Source organism: Triturus cristatus, chromosome 3_2 (genome assembly GCF_964204655.1).
Source record: "Triturus cristatus chromosome 3_2, aTriCri1.1, whole genome shotgun sequence".
In the NCBI taxonomy this organism is placed as follows: Eukaryota; Metazoa; Chordata; class Amphibia; order Caudata; family Salamandridae; genus Triturus; species Triturus cristatus.
In genome coordinates this window covers 458,945,146-458,962,034 of record NC_140584.1, presented here as the reverse complement: position 1 = coordinate 458,962,034, position 16,889 = coordinate 458,945,146, and the positions used below count along the sequence as shown (strand labels likewise).

Below are 16,889 nucleotides of genomic sequence, written 5' to 3'. Positions count from 1 at the left end.
TCTAGCTGTTGTGTTCAGAATGATTTTGAGTTTCTTAATGAGCTGTGCAGTGATGCAGATGTAGAGTGTGTTTCCGTAGCCCAGGCTGCTGGTAATGAGATCTTGGGGGACAATTCCTAGGTTGTTTAGGGGAAGCCATCTGAAGACTTTCCTGGTTGCTCATTGATTTTAGTCGATCACTATCCCTATGTTCCTGGTTTGGTTTGACAAAATGGGTGTCAGTTCTAGTTCAGGGGGTCACAAATTTGAGGACCAGAGTGAGGTGTCTTTTCTAAAAAGTACCACGTCTGCTGTGTCAGAGTTGAGCTTCAAGCCGTTGGTCTTTACCCAGTTTGCCACTTCGGATATGCAATTGATGAACTTTACCTCGGTACGGGAGGTGCCTTCAGAGAGGCAGAGGATGAGTTAGGCGGCGTACTAGATGATGTTGAGCCCGTGGGCTTGAACGATATTGGTAAACAAAGCCATGTAGACATTTAATCTCTTCTATGCCCATGACGAGATAGTCTCGTCATGGAGCGCGGTTGCGCTGTGCCCATGACGAGACTATCTAGTCATGGACCCCACCTGCTAATACAACGCCCGGCACAGGAGGGGGAAAGAGCGGGGCACTGAAGGGGTTAAGAGCACCGGGCTGAGCCCTCGAGGACTCCAAAGATCAGGTTGAAGGCAAGGAAGAAGTACGGGGCTAGACTGTCAAACTTGGTGAGTCTTGTGAGATGAGATCGGATCCATAGGGATGCAGGTCAATGTACTGCAGACTTGTGATGGCGTTGGATGAGAATGGAGTGGGAGACTGTGTCGAATGCGATGGAAAGGTCTAGAAGGATGAGTGCCACCGTCTCTCCTTGCACCTCATGCAGGTTTATCAATGATATCTGTTACGACTGACATTGCGAAATTTTAACCTTGTAGTCTTTGGTGGGGACTTTGTTCCGTTACACATAAGAAACATTAATTAAGGAACTAACATCAGTGCATGGAGGCAGCACTTACATGCAGTTCAACTCAGTCACCTGTAGTGCAGGACAAGGCCAACACAGAAACGCAGGATGGCGCCTAGCATTGCATGAGAGCTCTGCTGTGAAAACGTGTCAATGTGAATATCAGAGCTTTTACCACTAGTGTCCAAGGCTGAGCCATTACTATTGAAGCAACAACTACACATAAACTGAGCATCAAGTACACCTGCTTAGCATGTGACTCTCTGGATTGTAGAGTAGAGCAGACCATGTCCTATTACCATGAAAACACTGCAATGTATTTTCCGACACTCAGGATTATCCCCACTAAGTCAAAGCAAAATCTCTCTTGTCCTTTCAAAACTAGACTACACTAAAGGTGTATATCATGGCTCACATTTATCAACTATGAAATTACAAAGAATTCAGAACTCTGCTGCCAGACTACTACTACATGCAAAGCCACAAGTTCTCATCTCCCCTGCCCTAAAGACCCTCCACTGGTTACCAATTGCCAGAAAATCCTGCTTCATATGACTCACAAGTAAATAAATGGCAAAGAACCACATCTCATCTGGCAGAAAATCATAAAATAAATCTCAAAAAAGAACATGCACTCCAGAATAGCACTCAGTCTCAATATTCCAGCACACAAGAAAAAATAATATGGGTGAAATATCTTTCTCTATGCGAGCAGCTAAACTATGGAATTTGTTAGTCCCAAAAATAATATCCACTGAGACCCACTGAAGCTTCAGAAGACTAGTCAAGAGCTGGGTCCTGTCTATATGATCACAATACTCACAAAAATATACAGTAAAAGTATAACCAACACAATTAACCCTTTTAGTGCAGGTGTTGGCCAACGGCCGGCACTCACACTACCTCCCCAGTATGTCTGTCGACCATTGGCCAGCACTGAGGAGGTATATAAGGGTCTGTCTGGTGCTCTGCAACAGAGGGAGTCCTTTATTTTATTGTTTGCTTGTTTTTTTAACTACAGTGATAATTGGTGGGCAGAGCACACTGACATCATTACAGTAAAAGTGAAAGTAGAAAAAGCTGATGAGCTCATTTTAATTTTCATTGAATGTGGGTTTGGGGGATATCTCGGCCCGAGCAATGACTCTCTTGTGGAAGGTATTACTGGAAAGGGGAGAATCTCCCCTTTCCGATAGTACCTCTGCCCAATAGATTTCTGCTTGGGGATCACCACACAAGAGCGGTTCCAGAGCAGGGATCTACCCACTGGGCACCAGGGATGGGTGTGCAACCTGTAGGAAAGGGATTGTGTCATCCACGGGGGAAAATAAAATACAAGTCTTTCTGCCCCCCTGAGGCGCGGATGGGGGTAGTAACTGCCAATCTGCCCTGTGGTGGTTGGGGGCGGGGGTTGGCAAAAAGCCCACTAGAAACCAGGGAAAATACATTGGGGTAGGGGCTGCCCGCCATGGACATGGCCATGCACCACCCCAAAAGGGTACAGATAGCCTTTCTGCCCCCCTCTAGGGCGGAATGGGCATTTACTCCAAATGGACCCCACCCCAGGGGCAGAAAGCCCACTAGACACCAGAGACTACATTTATGCAGTATTTCTGTGAGGGAGGGGAAGGCAGCCTCCTCGGCACAGGCCCATGCTCTCCCCTTCCCTGTGGCCCTATGGATTTTCTGCCATACCGGGGGGTAGATAAGAGTATTCACCCTCAATCTGCTCCCCAGGGGGACAGAATGCCGACTTAACACCAGGCATTTCAAAACAGAGCGTATACAAACAAAAGGAAGGCGCATCCTACACTGGCATTGAGCCATACCCCCTCCCCAGAAGGTACAATAGTGTCTTTCTGTCCTCCCCCATGGGGGTAGGTAGGAGTTTAATTCCGATTGGGGAGATTGTCATTTTCAATATTTCTTTATTTCAACACTTAGTTTCTTTGGGAAAACGTTGAGGAATCCACACATATGACCCCTTTCTAATTTTTTTACTTTGACTACTTTTTAGAAATCTATAGCTTTCCTGAATCACCCACAGATTTCACACTGGTTTCCACCACAAACTAGAAGTAGGTTGAGGGCACAAAAAATAGGATACTGTAGAGTTGATAACATAAGCAAGAACATAGAATGTGAATGTAGAACTTTGAGGGGAATGTTGTTCTTTGAAATGGAACCAGTACGGGAGTTGGAGCTTCTGTGAGTGGTTGCTAGATATTGCTGGAATCATATATTACTAATACATGTTCTTGAAGAATTAAATGGACTGCATTATTCCTACATAAAGAGGCGATGAGCTGTGGAACTGCGCAGGGGGTAGTTACGAGATTTTTCCAACCCTGAACTATATCGGAAGTATGACCCTTTAAAGGAGGGTAAGAATACAGATTTCTTTATGTAATGGATAGCCTTTAAGGAAATAACGGCGAAGGATTGTAAAGTAAACTAATCTGCAGCATTTTGGAGGCCTGTACTACATGTTGTTCACGGGTGGAGTCGTTCCACATCCAATACTGGATCAATTGGGCCAGAAGGCGCTCCACAAATATGAGGTGCGGAGCAGACCAAGGCACAGGCTCTACAGAGGAATGAGGCCTAGAATGGTGTTGTCTTTTCCGTGCAGAGTCCAGTAACTTTACTGGCACTGAGAAGTCGAAAAGCGCTTCGACTTCTTGCACTTGTGGGTCTCACCTGACGATTTTGACTGCGATGATGATGATCATCAGGAGCGGCTCCGCAAGCAGTCCCAGGACCTTACAAATGACCAGGATCAAGAGTATTGCTGGGTCATCTGAAATTGGCCAGCGAGGAGCTTTAGGGTACGTTCCTTCAGCACCTTTAGGTTCATAGTGTGGCAGCCCTTGCAGGTCTTGGTCCCAGTCCAAGCACTTCAAAAAAATAAAGTGCGAGTCTGTCACAGACATCTGCCAGTGACAGGCCCCACATGGTTTAAAACGCCTTGGTTTGTTTGGGGACATTTCCCAGCACATTAGGTGAAAATCTAAGAAATTGCATTGACGACACGTCGGGAAAAAAAAAAGCAGACGAAAAGTGAGTCGGGGTAGCTTTTCCAGATCGGTGCTGACTGGCGCGGAAAGAAAAAAGACGGACGTCAGCACGCTGGGGGTCACGTCTATTAAGGCACCATGCACATCACTACTAGCGCAGATGATGCCAACTTGCAGCTGAATAACATCGCGCAGGGATACTGCTAGAAAATTTCTAGATCCAGTCTGATGCCTCAGTAATATTCTACGGTAAGGAATCTACGGCTACAAGTCTCTATCAGATACAAAATGCTAGCGCCAGAGTTTTACATTAGAACTCTGTGGTGATGTTGCAGTGGATTACTAGGGACTTAACAGACAGCCTGCTGCTGCTGTTGGAAGTACGTTTGACTTTGCATGTCGGATTGCTTTCCTGAAATGAATGAGGAAGATATTTAAGAACTCAGAGAAACTGTGACATCATAATAGCTTGCTAGAACAAAAAGAAACCCCTCAACTGGGTAATTTCAAAAGGAAATGCTTTAGATTTTACAGTTTTCATTCCATCAAGAAGGCTTCAGGTGTGGCACAGTTCTGAAATAAATACAGTATGCTAGTGCTCGAGCTGTTCATTAGAACACTGTGGTAAGCTGCAGTAAAACACTGGGGAATCAAGTGATAGCCCGCTACTGCTGCTGGAAGTGCATTTTTTACTCAAAAGATCAGACTTTTTTCACATGGCGGAGGAAGAGTTGAAGAAAATGTGCTCTCATTTTAGCCTCTGGAGCACCTTCAATACTCTACGAGACATCATTTGAGACAACAGTTTTTTTTCCAAACATGGTTCACCAATCCCAGCAGAGCAGCAGCATTTTTTCACAGGGTAAAATCACATCCAAAAACTACAATTCCTAAGATTATTAAGGTATCACTAACAAATGATTTATATTGTGACAAAAAAATGTAATTATCCTTTATATGTGCTCCTTTTTGTTGCCCTCAAAACCTGGCATTCACTACAGTACCTTTTTAATACGGATCATATCCCGGAGTCCAGTAATGACTGCCACAACATATTGTTTAGGTTGCAGCCATCCATTCAGGATGCACTAGTCCTCTTTAAAGTGGCAAAGCAGTGCATATTTGGATAGCAAAAGTTCAGATAAACCTACCTTTTTGATCCCTTCCTGAACACCCTGAGAGCGATTGTTTGTTTTGCTAATAACTTTGGAGTCATTTGACGAACCTTAACAAAACTTTCCAAAACAAAGTTAATCTACCTCCGCTCCTTCCTGGAAAGTTTCGGGATGACCCATCAAGCTAAGTATTTACTCCGAAAGCATTCTTTTTGCGATTTGGTATAAATAAATTCAAACGTTTGGCCATGGAGGAGCTCTGTCCCTATATTTTGAAGCCTTAACAAAATCAAGACTTATAGGGGCACGGTAAGTGGTAACCTAACCTCCGGTCTCCTGGGGCCAAACAAAATATATATTTCGGCCCATCGGTTTACCAGGACTCTTGCAAGAGATTTTGGTAGCTTCAGTGAGAGTCTCGCAGAACCCACTGCGGCCCCCGTATAGTCCTGCAGGACTCTAAAAGGAGAGCGCGCCGATCCCTTGTGCTTCTGCGGGCCCAAAACAAACATACAATTGGGAAAAAAAGTAAGCATGTGGGGGTGGGTACCATGGGTGGTTGCCAGCTAACAGGGACTTGACCACCTGCTGGTGTTGAACGCAATATATATAACATATGTTGAACGCAAGGCATGGCCAAAGGCTGAGCAGGGTGGGGGTTGGGCTGCCTGCAGAGAGTTGGGTTTAGGCCCTGTAGCCAACCCCCATTACGCATAGCAGTGCAGGGATGCGCAGATGCATCACAATACTATATTACTTTTACAATTTTTTTTTAAACATTACAAAAACTCTGAAAAAATCAAAAGGTTAAAGTGGAATTACAAGTAGGTCTTTTAATAATATTAATAAACGTACCAAAAAAAAAAAAACACCGAAATTCACCAGTTACATATAAATGTGATAAGTATAACTTGCAGGTAGGCAAGTATTGAATTATCCTTGTCACCTCTATCCATATATCCCTCAAACCTAGAGCTGCTTCATAACAGTCCACTTCTCTCAACCACATACATTACATGCATCCTTTAACTGGGGCTTTTCAGAATGAAAACAGTTCTCCATGTACTTTCTACCTCTGTAGTACATTTCTTTTAAAAAGTAATCTCTTCCTCTTCACTTCTAGTTTGGGCAGACCAAGCAAGAGTTCAGCTGTAAGCAGCTGTATCCATGTCATCTCTAATGAAGAAGCAGGGACCCTGTATTGCTCTTCTTTACTTCTCTGCCATATCAGTGATGCCAAGTGGCTGCTATGCATTGCTTGTTTCAGTAGCTTCAAAGGAAGCAAAGTATCTCATTTTTCTTGTCACTTCTGTCTATCTATCTCCCAAGTTTAGTGCTGCATAGGAGCAGCTCTGTTCTTTGAATACATGCATCACATATCCTTTCAACAGATCCTTTCAGAATGAAACTCATTCTCTATGTACTTTATATTTCTGCAGCAAGACAGATCAGGCTAGTTCTTGCTTTGCTCATGGACAGAATAATCAATGTCCACTTTCAACATTTGGCATTTCAAAGAACATTCAAGACAGTAAATTTCAACTTCAATGGCTAAAGAAAAAAAACAATACATCAAAGCTGAGCACTCTTCCTACGGCTGGTCACAAAAAGCCCACATCTCTAAACTGCTTCCTCTACTTCCTGCTGTCTCAAAGGTCTCACTAGCTATTAAATAGATGTGGAGAAACATGTCAATTAGATTCAATGTATGGAAAGTGGAAAATTACATTTTCAGTTGCACAACAAAATATGTTTCTATAAACCTTAAAAGTAAAAAGAACAACTTACAGTTCATCCCATTTAATAAGATAAAATAAACTCTTGTACGTGCCAACCTTCTTAGATTGCACTGGCTTAAAGAGATCTATTCCATTATGGGTCAGGGAACAAACCAAGTAGTATTTTTCAAACCTGTAAAAGAAGAAAAATATAATTATGACATGAAAGCAAGAGATGTCACATTTTGTAGATAAAATGCTCAACTCTTACGTGGATATCCAGCCTACAGGAATGTTATGGCCAGCAAAAATCGTAAACTGGAGATGGTCAGTTGTCGATTGAGCATCTTTAGTGCTTCTACTGGTCACATGTTCGTTGCACACCGAACTGGTACTCCTGGAACTGAAGTAAAGTCGAAGCAGCTCGTGAACAGCTGTAGTCAACATGATAATACTCTCTTGCACTGGATTTTCAGGTTGAGCTGAAATTACAAAAACTTTAATTATTCTCTGTAAAAAAAAACATTTCTGCATAATTTTCCTAACAGTAGAAATGGTCTTACCATCTGTTATATTCTTGGATGATCGTTCCAAAGACCTGGATGACCACTGTAAATAAAAATTCAAATATCAAGAAAGAAAATCTTAACCAATCGCCCAGTACAGTGGATGTGTTGTCGCATACATGATGCAAGCAAACCAGAGAAAAACTTTGCATGACAAACCACTGCAGATCCAAAAACAGTAATTTACTAACAGTTGCCAATTTTCTATTACTCCTCCATAACATTCAAAATATCCAAGAGAAATTAGGCATAGGGGAAGTAACTGTTAAAATCAAGCAAAATGTAATCCCAAAAGTTAATTAGTATATTACTTTTACAATCTAATAATGTAACACATTTCAAATACATAACAATACAATAAATGTTTAAGTCAGAATTGTCCATTATTGTTAAAGTAATCAACATAATTTTCTATCTATATTAAATGCAGGTTTTTATTTTGATGCTCGTCTTGTACATAGGCATTTACTGTAAAAAAAAACAGTGCAGAAATTAAAAATAAGAATCTTTCAGCTCTGGACTAGATTACCCCTTGCACATAAAATCATTCATCAGCATTTTATCCAATTGCCAGCATATTTTCCAACCTAGCCAAATGTGGTAGCATTGAAAATTAAGCTGATAAAAGAGAGATCTAGTGTAGGGCAAATGTGATTTTACATTGAATTAGCAGAAGTAGCAGCCATTCCCTGCTGACAGTAGCATAACAATGACAAGGGAAAAATACATGATATCGGGCTTTGAGAACATAGTACTGTACATCTTTCGGAGTATTGCTCATCAAGAGGGCTCCCCATAAGGAAGCTAACAGTCAATAGGTTAAGCTATCCAAATTTAGTGTAACCTCGCAGATATTTGCTAACTTTGCACTCGTCAATGATTTCACCCCTTCCAGTAGTTTCATCTCAGTATATTCTAGCGCAATAGTGAGTGGTCAAATACCCAACTAATGCAGCTCTCGATTAGAAAGACAACAGGACAGGAGCAGCTCCCACACTTGTGCCAAGACCAAATTGCATATCCTGAGTGTGGTGAGCCTGTACTAAGGCAACCTTCAGGCTAAATCACCAAGCAGGCAGGTGAATGGAAGAACAAAAAGGCAGAGTGAAATCCAGAACCTCAAGGTACTTATCTCTGGATGGATGTGGGAACTGGAGAGATTCAATCTAATGTAAACCGCAGACAATGCTCCCGCACCAAAATATTCCTTCCCCTCCCCTCCCCTCAAAAACTCCTCCCTTCACCCTTCCTCTTGCCCCAACCACACACAGGCGCATGCATACACTTAACACCTGCTCAGAGCAGGTGGTAAATGTTTCCCAGTAAAAGCCCATGAGATGGCGAATTCCATATGGGTTTCTGACCCAGAAAAATAGTCCAAGACGGTAATTACCCTTCCATTGAGTTTTCTTCATAATTGCAAAATGCTGGTGCAAGATTACCACACAGTAAAGGTAAAATCGCAAGTGGGTCTTGCAGCTGTAGGAGTTGTCTAACTAAGGCAGAGTGATGAAGTACATACCAGCAATGTCAATGTGGGAAAACGATCAGGGCAAACTGTAGGATACTCATAAATGGTCCTACTGCTGTGCATAACTATATACTAAATCAATTAATTATAGGCATAAACTCTTCCACTTTCAAATTTTTACACACGCTGTATCACACACCTGCTAAACTGCATATGTTTGTCATTGTCAGAGCACATGAGTGCCATGGCTTTAATCAGCCTCAGGTTAATTTCTTTCACATTGGCTTGGACATATAGACATATTGCTAAATTATGGGTGAAGAAACTAGACATAATATCTCATATAGTGGGCTTTGATATACCTATATCACCACATGAAGTAGCTCTGGAGTATGTGGGAGATGTACCTAAAACTGTGCAAAGATGTTCAACTGTGATATATTATTATTGCTTGCAAAAAGGGAAAGAACCACCCACTGGAGGAAGGGACGAATGCAGAGACGAAGGCCGGGCGGCCCAGAAGTGTTGTAAACTGCAATGTAAATGCAGAGACATTCTCCGCCATGCAACCAATGACATCAAGACTGAAGGATATCAGAGTGTTGCTAAGAGTGTTGAACACTTGGAGGACTCAAACTAGTGTACCCCCACCGGAGCCATGGGGTGCCTTTATGACAAATGTAACAATACAATAACAAAGGTTTGGACTATTTGTTATGATTTATTTTTTTTAATTCAAAGAAGGGTTGAAAGAAGTTTACTTAGTCATTCTTTACGACCTTTAGGTCTAATTACAGATCATGTTTGTAATTTATCAGGCCCTTAACATAAATGGGAATTGAAGTTGCCACACCAAAAAACAAAAACCTCTTCTCCTTCGCGGAGGCATACAACTTCAAGTTCATGATCCAGCTGAATAAGTACATTAAGTATGTCATGGTTATAGAAATTAACAAGAGCAAAACTGAGCTTGTGAGTAGTTGTGATCGCAATATTTTGAAAATGTAATGAATTGGTAACTGATTTCAAAACTGAAGCAGGCAATAAATTAGAAATGTAGATAGACAAACCCCCCTTTGCTCTGCCTACCAGAGTAGGTGCAGCTGGCATGTGGATTGTCTTAAAACCATTAATGTGAAAACACTTTAATGCCCATGTTTCTTGAAAGCATAAAAAAAGAAAAATTTGAAATAAAATTGTACCAGTCCGGAAGATGATCCTTAGAGAGTAACTCTGCCACATTCCAGAATAAAATTCTACAATGAGGTTGACTCGTCAAAGCATCAGGTTCTAGGTTTAAAGTGGGATGACAGTCTTAGGTAGTCAAATGAGAGGGTGAATAGGGCCCCGACCCTGACGCGACTAAAGCAACCTCAGGGTTCGAGATCTCCAGGGACCATAAGATAAACAACTCAACTGCCCATATCTACACTCTCATTGAGTCAATCTACACCTTCCAATGAGGCCAATGGAGCAAAACTATTATGTGTTGTGACCTCGGGGTATGTTTAATTCGGCTGCCAGAGAGGTACAACAGGGGGAGAGCTTCCGTATCTGTTGAATGCTGCAGGGCAGTAGACATTACCAAGTGGCAAAGCAGTAATCTGGTGAGGATAGATATCTGGAGACCAGGTCCTCTGCAAAATGGCATCTACCAGTCTAGGTGATTTGAAGGACCGAACTACATAATCGCCAGCAAATGTTTTAATCCCCCGCCAACAAACTTTACCCTCCTGAACATTTTAGTTTCATCAAAATGGGTCTCAGTCAGTCCCGTTTTCTTGTGCACTCAAATTCTCACAGGTCTCGAGATCTGGTTGATCTAGTGTAGATATTTGTCAGCACTACCACAAAAGAGGTGGCTTCCAAACAAAGATCTAAAAATTTAGCCACCCTACTGACTACGGCAGTGTCTGAGCGTCTGGTGTGCTGCTTGCCTGTTGATAAAGAATGATTATCTTTTGGGATAATCAGTGAAGGGGTGGTAACATTCCCAGAGCCCCGTTGTGTAGCCTGCTTTCCGATAAAATGTTGGTGTGAGTTGTCACTTATAGTACGAGGAGGCAAAGCTAGGCATTTAAAGCCAAAAGTAGTGGTGATTTCAATACTTCTAGACAGGTGACATCAGACTTTTCCGCTAGTGCTAACTTCGAGGATAATGTGTCTAAACAATGCTTAAATAAAGATTCTAAAGCATGCATGTAAGTGAGTAGAGCACCAACTCCTCTGAGTTAATAGACAAGGGTTTGGTAGCTCTACCCTTTCTATGGGCTTATATATATAAAAAAAAAAAAGCAGCTACAGCCCCTCTCTCTATAATATTTCCCAATACTCTAGAAGTAGGTCCAGGAGTCTTATTACTCTTGGGAGGTGGTTGGAATAGTGAGTCAAAAGGGGAAGTAGGAGTAATAGATTGGGAATTACATTGGAAACAACCGTTAACCTCAATGTCCACAGCAGTCCCAGCAGCCTTGGAGTTCTTTCATTGGTGAAATACTTAATGGTAAATTACTTTGTAATTCTGACTAAGTTCAATGACAAATTATAAGTCGCTCTTCAAACAGGATCATGTCTTTGTCAATGGCCCCCATTGCCCTGCTTGAAAAGTTAGCAATCAAAGTGAAAGTCTTACCTGGTGCCTTAGCTGCTGCAGGGGGAGTTTTCTTTTCACCATTATTGAATAAATGAGCAAAATGAAATAGCAAAAAAGTATCAAGAGAAAAATCAAGGAACAAAGGCAAAGACAATTAGCCTAGTCCAGCCTCATCCGGGCTCTGAATGGCGCAGACGGGCCTGCTGTTTGCCTGGGTATGTGCCCAGGGGCGTCCTGTGGGATTCCTCCTGGAGGGAGTAGAACCACCCTGCACGCTGATCACTGACAGGCCCCTCCTCCCCCCCCTTCTCCAAAGCATGGCGTTATGGGCTTGGCAGTCCGAACCCATCCTGCTGCACAGCGCCTCCTCTAGCTAATGCAGTGGTCGCAGGTGTAGCTCTGGTGGAGTGAGCTCTTAAGCCCTCAAGGGGTTGGTTCTTGGCAATGGAGTAGCAGATCTTAATGAAAAAGGAGTATCCAACGAAAGATGATCCTCTTTTGAATTGCCTTCCCCTGCAAATCCAACAAAGAGTTGATCATCCACCGGGAATTCTTTGGTACGATCAGTATAGAATGCTAACGCTCTTTTTGGGTCCAGATGGTGGAGTCTCTGCTCAAAAGGCGAACACATTAGAAAAGTGAGAACTAGATTTAGGTCCCATTGGGGCATAATAAAGGGTATAGGAAGAAACAATCTGTAAACCTTTAAGGAATCTAGTCACAACAGGTGCTTTAAACAGGGAACGTTGATCGCCAACCGTAAGAAAGCAGAATGTCAGGTCAATATCCTTTTACTGTGCTCAAAGCAAAGCATTGCCAGGCCAGAGAAAGAATGAAAACGAGAAATTCAAACAAAAGGTGCAGACAGTGGGGCTGGTGACATTTGAAGGTGGTAGGGCGTAAACATTCGTGCTGAATGCCCTGTGGCAAGTGAGCGAGCCAGACTGTCATAAGAAGGGTTCAGGGGGGATTCTTCTCCTGTGAAAATGTTTAAAAAAATAAGTGTATGAATGTTGCACTTTCAAGCAAATTTGAGAAACCAAGCAGGTTTATGAAGCAATTGTGAAAGTGTAGATTTAAAATATTGAAACATAACAAATACTCCAAGTGTTAATGAATTAAAATTGTTCAACGGTTAGTGTAGTTTGTAAATTCAAATTGTACAGTGCAACAAGCAAGGTCTGTAATTATCTAACCTGGACACAGGGTTGTGTCTGCACTGCATCTGGCTAGCAATTAAAGCTGAAAATCTTCCTCCAATAATGATTATGTTATAAAAATAAGCGAAAACGTGGGTATTGTAAAATTAAAATGTACATTGTGTTTTGAGCAAAATGTTAATCAGTTGTAATTACACATATATGAAACTGAATGGTAAGAGCCTTCGTTCTATTTATAACAACCTGCAGTTATGATGACATCAATAAAGAGATTCATTTCATATGATAATGGATTTCCTTTCTCAATATTTACCAAGAGCAGACTGCAGCCCGAGGCCATATGTCCTGCCATCTTTACCCAGGCCCCGTGTTTATGTCCTGACAATTGGTTTGTATTCATTGCTTGCATTTGGACAGGGCGGAAGTGCCTGCTTTCAGCAGTTTTATTCAGGCTGAATCCATTTTGTCAGGACAAAAAACAGACCTTCAAACTACTTTGGTGAAGGAATTAGCCCAGGCACCTTGCCTCAGATGCTACATCACACAGACAATCAACCAGTTAAGCACATACATTGCCGCAATATTATCAACAATATTGCTGATTTTTTTTAATACGTGCGCAGGCAGCAGTACATGCGCCGCTCTTATGATGGCCTTCATTGCTTGCTTTGCATGCTGTGACTATGACTTTTCATTCAGGGGCAGGCCTGAGCTAAGGGTTAAATAATTCAACAACACTGGACACAGGAAGCACACCAGATACTAGTTGTTGAACACTATTTCACTGCAGTTATACACCGATCTGAATCGCAATACTTAACAATTTTACACTGCTGCCTTTTGACTGGGACAAAAACACAAAGAACACCTGGGGCACTGAAGGGCAGTATAGGGATAGTGTGCGAGGAAAACAGAACCATATCCTTGGTGAGACGCCAGTGTGCACAACATTGCTGATTCTTTGAATATGTGCTGTGAGGCAGCGTTACATGCAACGCTCTTATGACTGCATTGCTTGCCTTACTTATGACTATGACCTTTCATTCAGGGGCAGGCCTGAGCAGAGGGTCACATAATTCAACAACACTACACATAGGCAGCACACCACATGCTAGTTGCTATTACACAATGATCTGAATCCCAATACGTAATAATTTTACACTGCTGCCTTTCGGCCGAGACGAGCACACAAAAAACACTGGGCGCACTGCAGTGAAGTAGCGGTAGTATGCGAGGAAAACAGACACACCCATATCCTTGGTATTTGAGTTTTTTTACAATGATGGAACTTTACAATGGGGAGTCAGATTCGTGACAGCAGGAGATTGACTACGCCCTGCGGGACGGCCCGACCACACAGCAGGCTGCGAGGCGGTCCCCTACATAGGCCCGTGAGTCCCGGGCCCAACTGCTTCGCACGATCGAGGAGGTTGGCCCCCAGAGAGATCAACTAAGAGACCTCTAGCAATCAGGTACGTGGGGGCCCCTTCCTCCCCTCTCTCACGCCAGTGCCCCATAGGAAGAGGGTGCTTTACACCAGGGGAGGACCCCCGATCAGAGGGAAGCTGGGGCTGGCCAGGGCCCACTGCTAGTTTTGACTCAACCCCTCACCCCTCTGCTGACTGTGCGGCGTCCACTTGGGAGGGAGGGAGGGGGCGCTCCCTATTCTCGGCCCACCATTCTTGCGGCAGGCCCCTGAGGTTTTGCGGGGCATTCCTGATTGAGACAGACTACTGAACAAGGACCACGGTTGAATGGGCCTGGGCTGACCTGACCCCCATGGAACACTAAAGCAGTGCACCACGGACAAGACACTAATCCCGGACCTAACACGTATTTGCATTGAGGAGCACCCTGGCTTGGGCCCGCTCTCCCCACCTTCCTTTTCACACTCCTTTCAGTTAAGACACGATTGTGTCAAGCTTGCATGCCGAGCCCCCTCCCTATGCCTCAGACCCCCCTACTGTGAATACCTGGGATGCCAGACCCGGACGGCGCCCACATGGCCTCAGCCAAAGCCAAAAATGACCGAAGTGTCCACGACATGCTCCTGAAGCCTCTCGGCCAGGCTCCAGCTGAGAAGTTGGGTCTGGGCTAACCGAAACTGGTAACAAGCAGTGAGACTGCGGGGGATCCGGTGAAGTGGGAATTCCTGGAATCACTCTTTGCCTCCCTTCCTGAAGATCTGCAGATGGTGTAGAAGGACTTGGCCCTCGAGTTGAGAGAAGCCAGACGAGACATCGGCGAAGTCGGTGAATGAGTAGCGGCCCTAGAGGAAGGCAACATCACAGGGGGCGGAGAAATCGAGAATCTGCAGCAGGAAATCATCAGACTCCAAGATCAACAGATTGGCCTACAAGTGCACCCTGAAGACCTCGCGAAAAGGTCTAGAAGAAATAACATTTGCATCAGAGAAGTCCAAACCTCGGCAGAAGGCTCAGACCTCGAAGAATATGTCCAGGCCCTGTCCTGCAAGGTGCTAGACTTCGAGATAGAGAATCACATCAAACTAGACAGATGTCACCGCGCCGGCCTTCTGCGAGCCGTGACGCGGCCTTCAGCAGACACCCTAATCTGCGTGCATGACTTTAAGACCAAGGAGGCTATCTTTCAGAAGCCTCGAAGCTCACAACAGCTCCAATTTCGGGGTCACTCCATACAGCTCTTCCAGGACCTAGCAGCTATCACTCTTCAGAAGCAGAAAGAATTCTGCCCGTTGGTGAACCACATCGTATGAATGGGGCCACCCCCTTCTGTCTCATCTTTCGCTTGGACGGCAAAACCTTCCAGATCTATTACCTGACGGAGGCCTGCAAGGCGCTAAACCAGGACCTTTCGGAGCAAGACACAAACTGGTCTGCACACAAGACTCTTTCCGCAGAGAAAACCGACGCAGGGCATGACTCAAGTCGACTCCTGAGAGTCACCGCCCAGACCCGGACACCATCACAAGGGAAGGATCGGCTGTTATTCGCTCCCTCTCCAGCAATGGAGCCGACAATGAGGGCCCCTCCACCTGAAGCGGCCCGTATGCTCCCAATTTAGCGGGATGGTTTGTGGCGGGTGGACGCGGGAGCTTCGCACACAACTGATTATATATCTGCCATGGTGGACTCCCCTGCTTCTAAGTTCCATACATCTATGGACCTTCTCCTGCTCCTTGAAGGTATCTGGTTTGTTTTTCATGGTTGGGGTTGGAGTTTGGTTTTATGGGACTTCCTACCTACACATTTTCTCACATATGTAAGCTATGGCAGGGTACACAAATCTCATTCCACTTTGCTCGCTCACACCTCGGGTCCCTATCACTTTCTAAGAATCCTACAGGAAATTAAGCTAGCAGCCACCCTCCCCTTAGGGGCCTCAATAACGTTACTAAGAGAGCTGCTGTCCTTTCTTTGCTGGAAAACGCCCAGGGATACACATAGGATGCACTCCCAACGCTTTCCACAGCACCTTTGGTCATCAGGGGCAAAGAAAAAAGCAAGGGTAGCCATTCTCTTCTCTAAGCACTTCCCAGTCACTGTGCAGGGGACAGTAGCAGAAATTCAAGGGCGCCTCCTAGCCCTCTGCTTACAAGTAGGCCCATTCCACTTCACACTTGCATCTATTTACACCTCGAATGAACACCAAAAATCCCTTTCTGAATCACTAGCTAGGGTACTGCAGTCCCCAGATGCTGCATTTGTAGTGGGGGGCCCTTAACATAGGAATGGACGTGGAACTCGATCAGTCGGGACACAGAACTGGACTATCTGGGTCACTTTCACCTGAGGGTCTCGCATGGCTCAATGAGTGCGGTCTACGCGACGTTTGGCATGCTCATCACCCTCAAGACAGGGACCATACCTTCTACTCTGCGGACACATAAATCCTACGCCCGAATCGATCACTTCTGTGTGGGACCAGGTTAAGGCAACCTCTATTGAACCCCGCCCACTTTCGGACCATGCGCTCATCACCCTTACCCTTCAGACACCCCCAGCTGCAGCCCGATCCTAAGCTAGCGCCTTCGTGAATCTATGTAACATTTCCCAGCCAGGATTTCTAAGCATGAAACGACTCCGGGTCTACAGCGCTTGCGTTAGTCTGGGAAGCCCTGAAATTGGTGATACGTGGGGAGTTCATAGCTCAAGCAGCGTACAAGAACCAAATGCGCCTGGATAAGAGACAGACTCTAAAGGAGAAGGTCCTCGAATTAGAAGCGATCCATTAGTGCACAGGAGCACCCCGGGTCTGGAGAGACCTGGAAAGACAACGACTCAAATTGAAACACCTCAACATCAACAGGGCGGAATATGCCAT

At 44.3% G+C, this 16,889-nt stretch overlaps 1 protein-coding gene across 4 annotated transcripts in view; it reads right to left on the bottom strand.

The window, feature by feature from the left end:
• The window catches only part of PIK3C2A (phosphatidylinositol-4-phosphate 3-kinase catalytic subunit type 2 alpha), a 780,848-nt gene that overhangs the window by 553,678 nt on the left and 210,281 nt on the right, over nt 1-16,889 (bottom strand). For all 4 annotated transcript variants that reach the window (XM_085648082.1, XM_085648085.1, XM_085648083.1 and 1 more), the window contains 3 exons: nt 7,358-7,403; nt 7,066-7,276; nt 6,865-6,987 (listed from right to left, as the gene is read on the bottom strand). In XM_085648082.1, the coding sequence (XP_085504208.1) occupies nt 6,865-6,987; nt 7,066-7,276; nt 7,358-7,403 (380 nt within the window). The remainder of the gene's footprint in view (nt 1-6,864; nt 6,988-7,065; nt 7,277-7,357; nt 7,404-16,889) is intronic.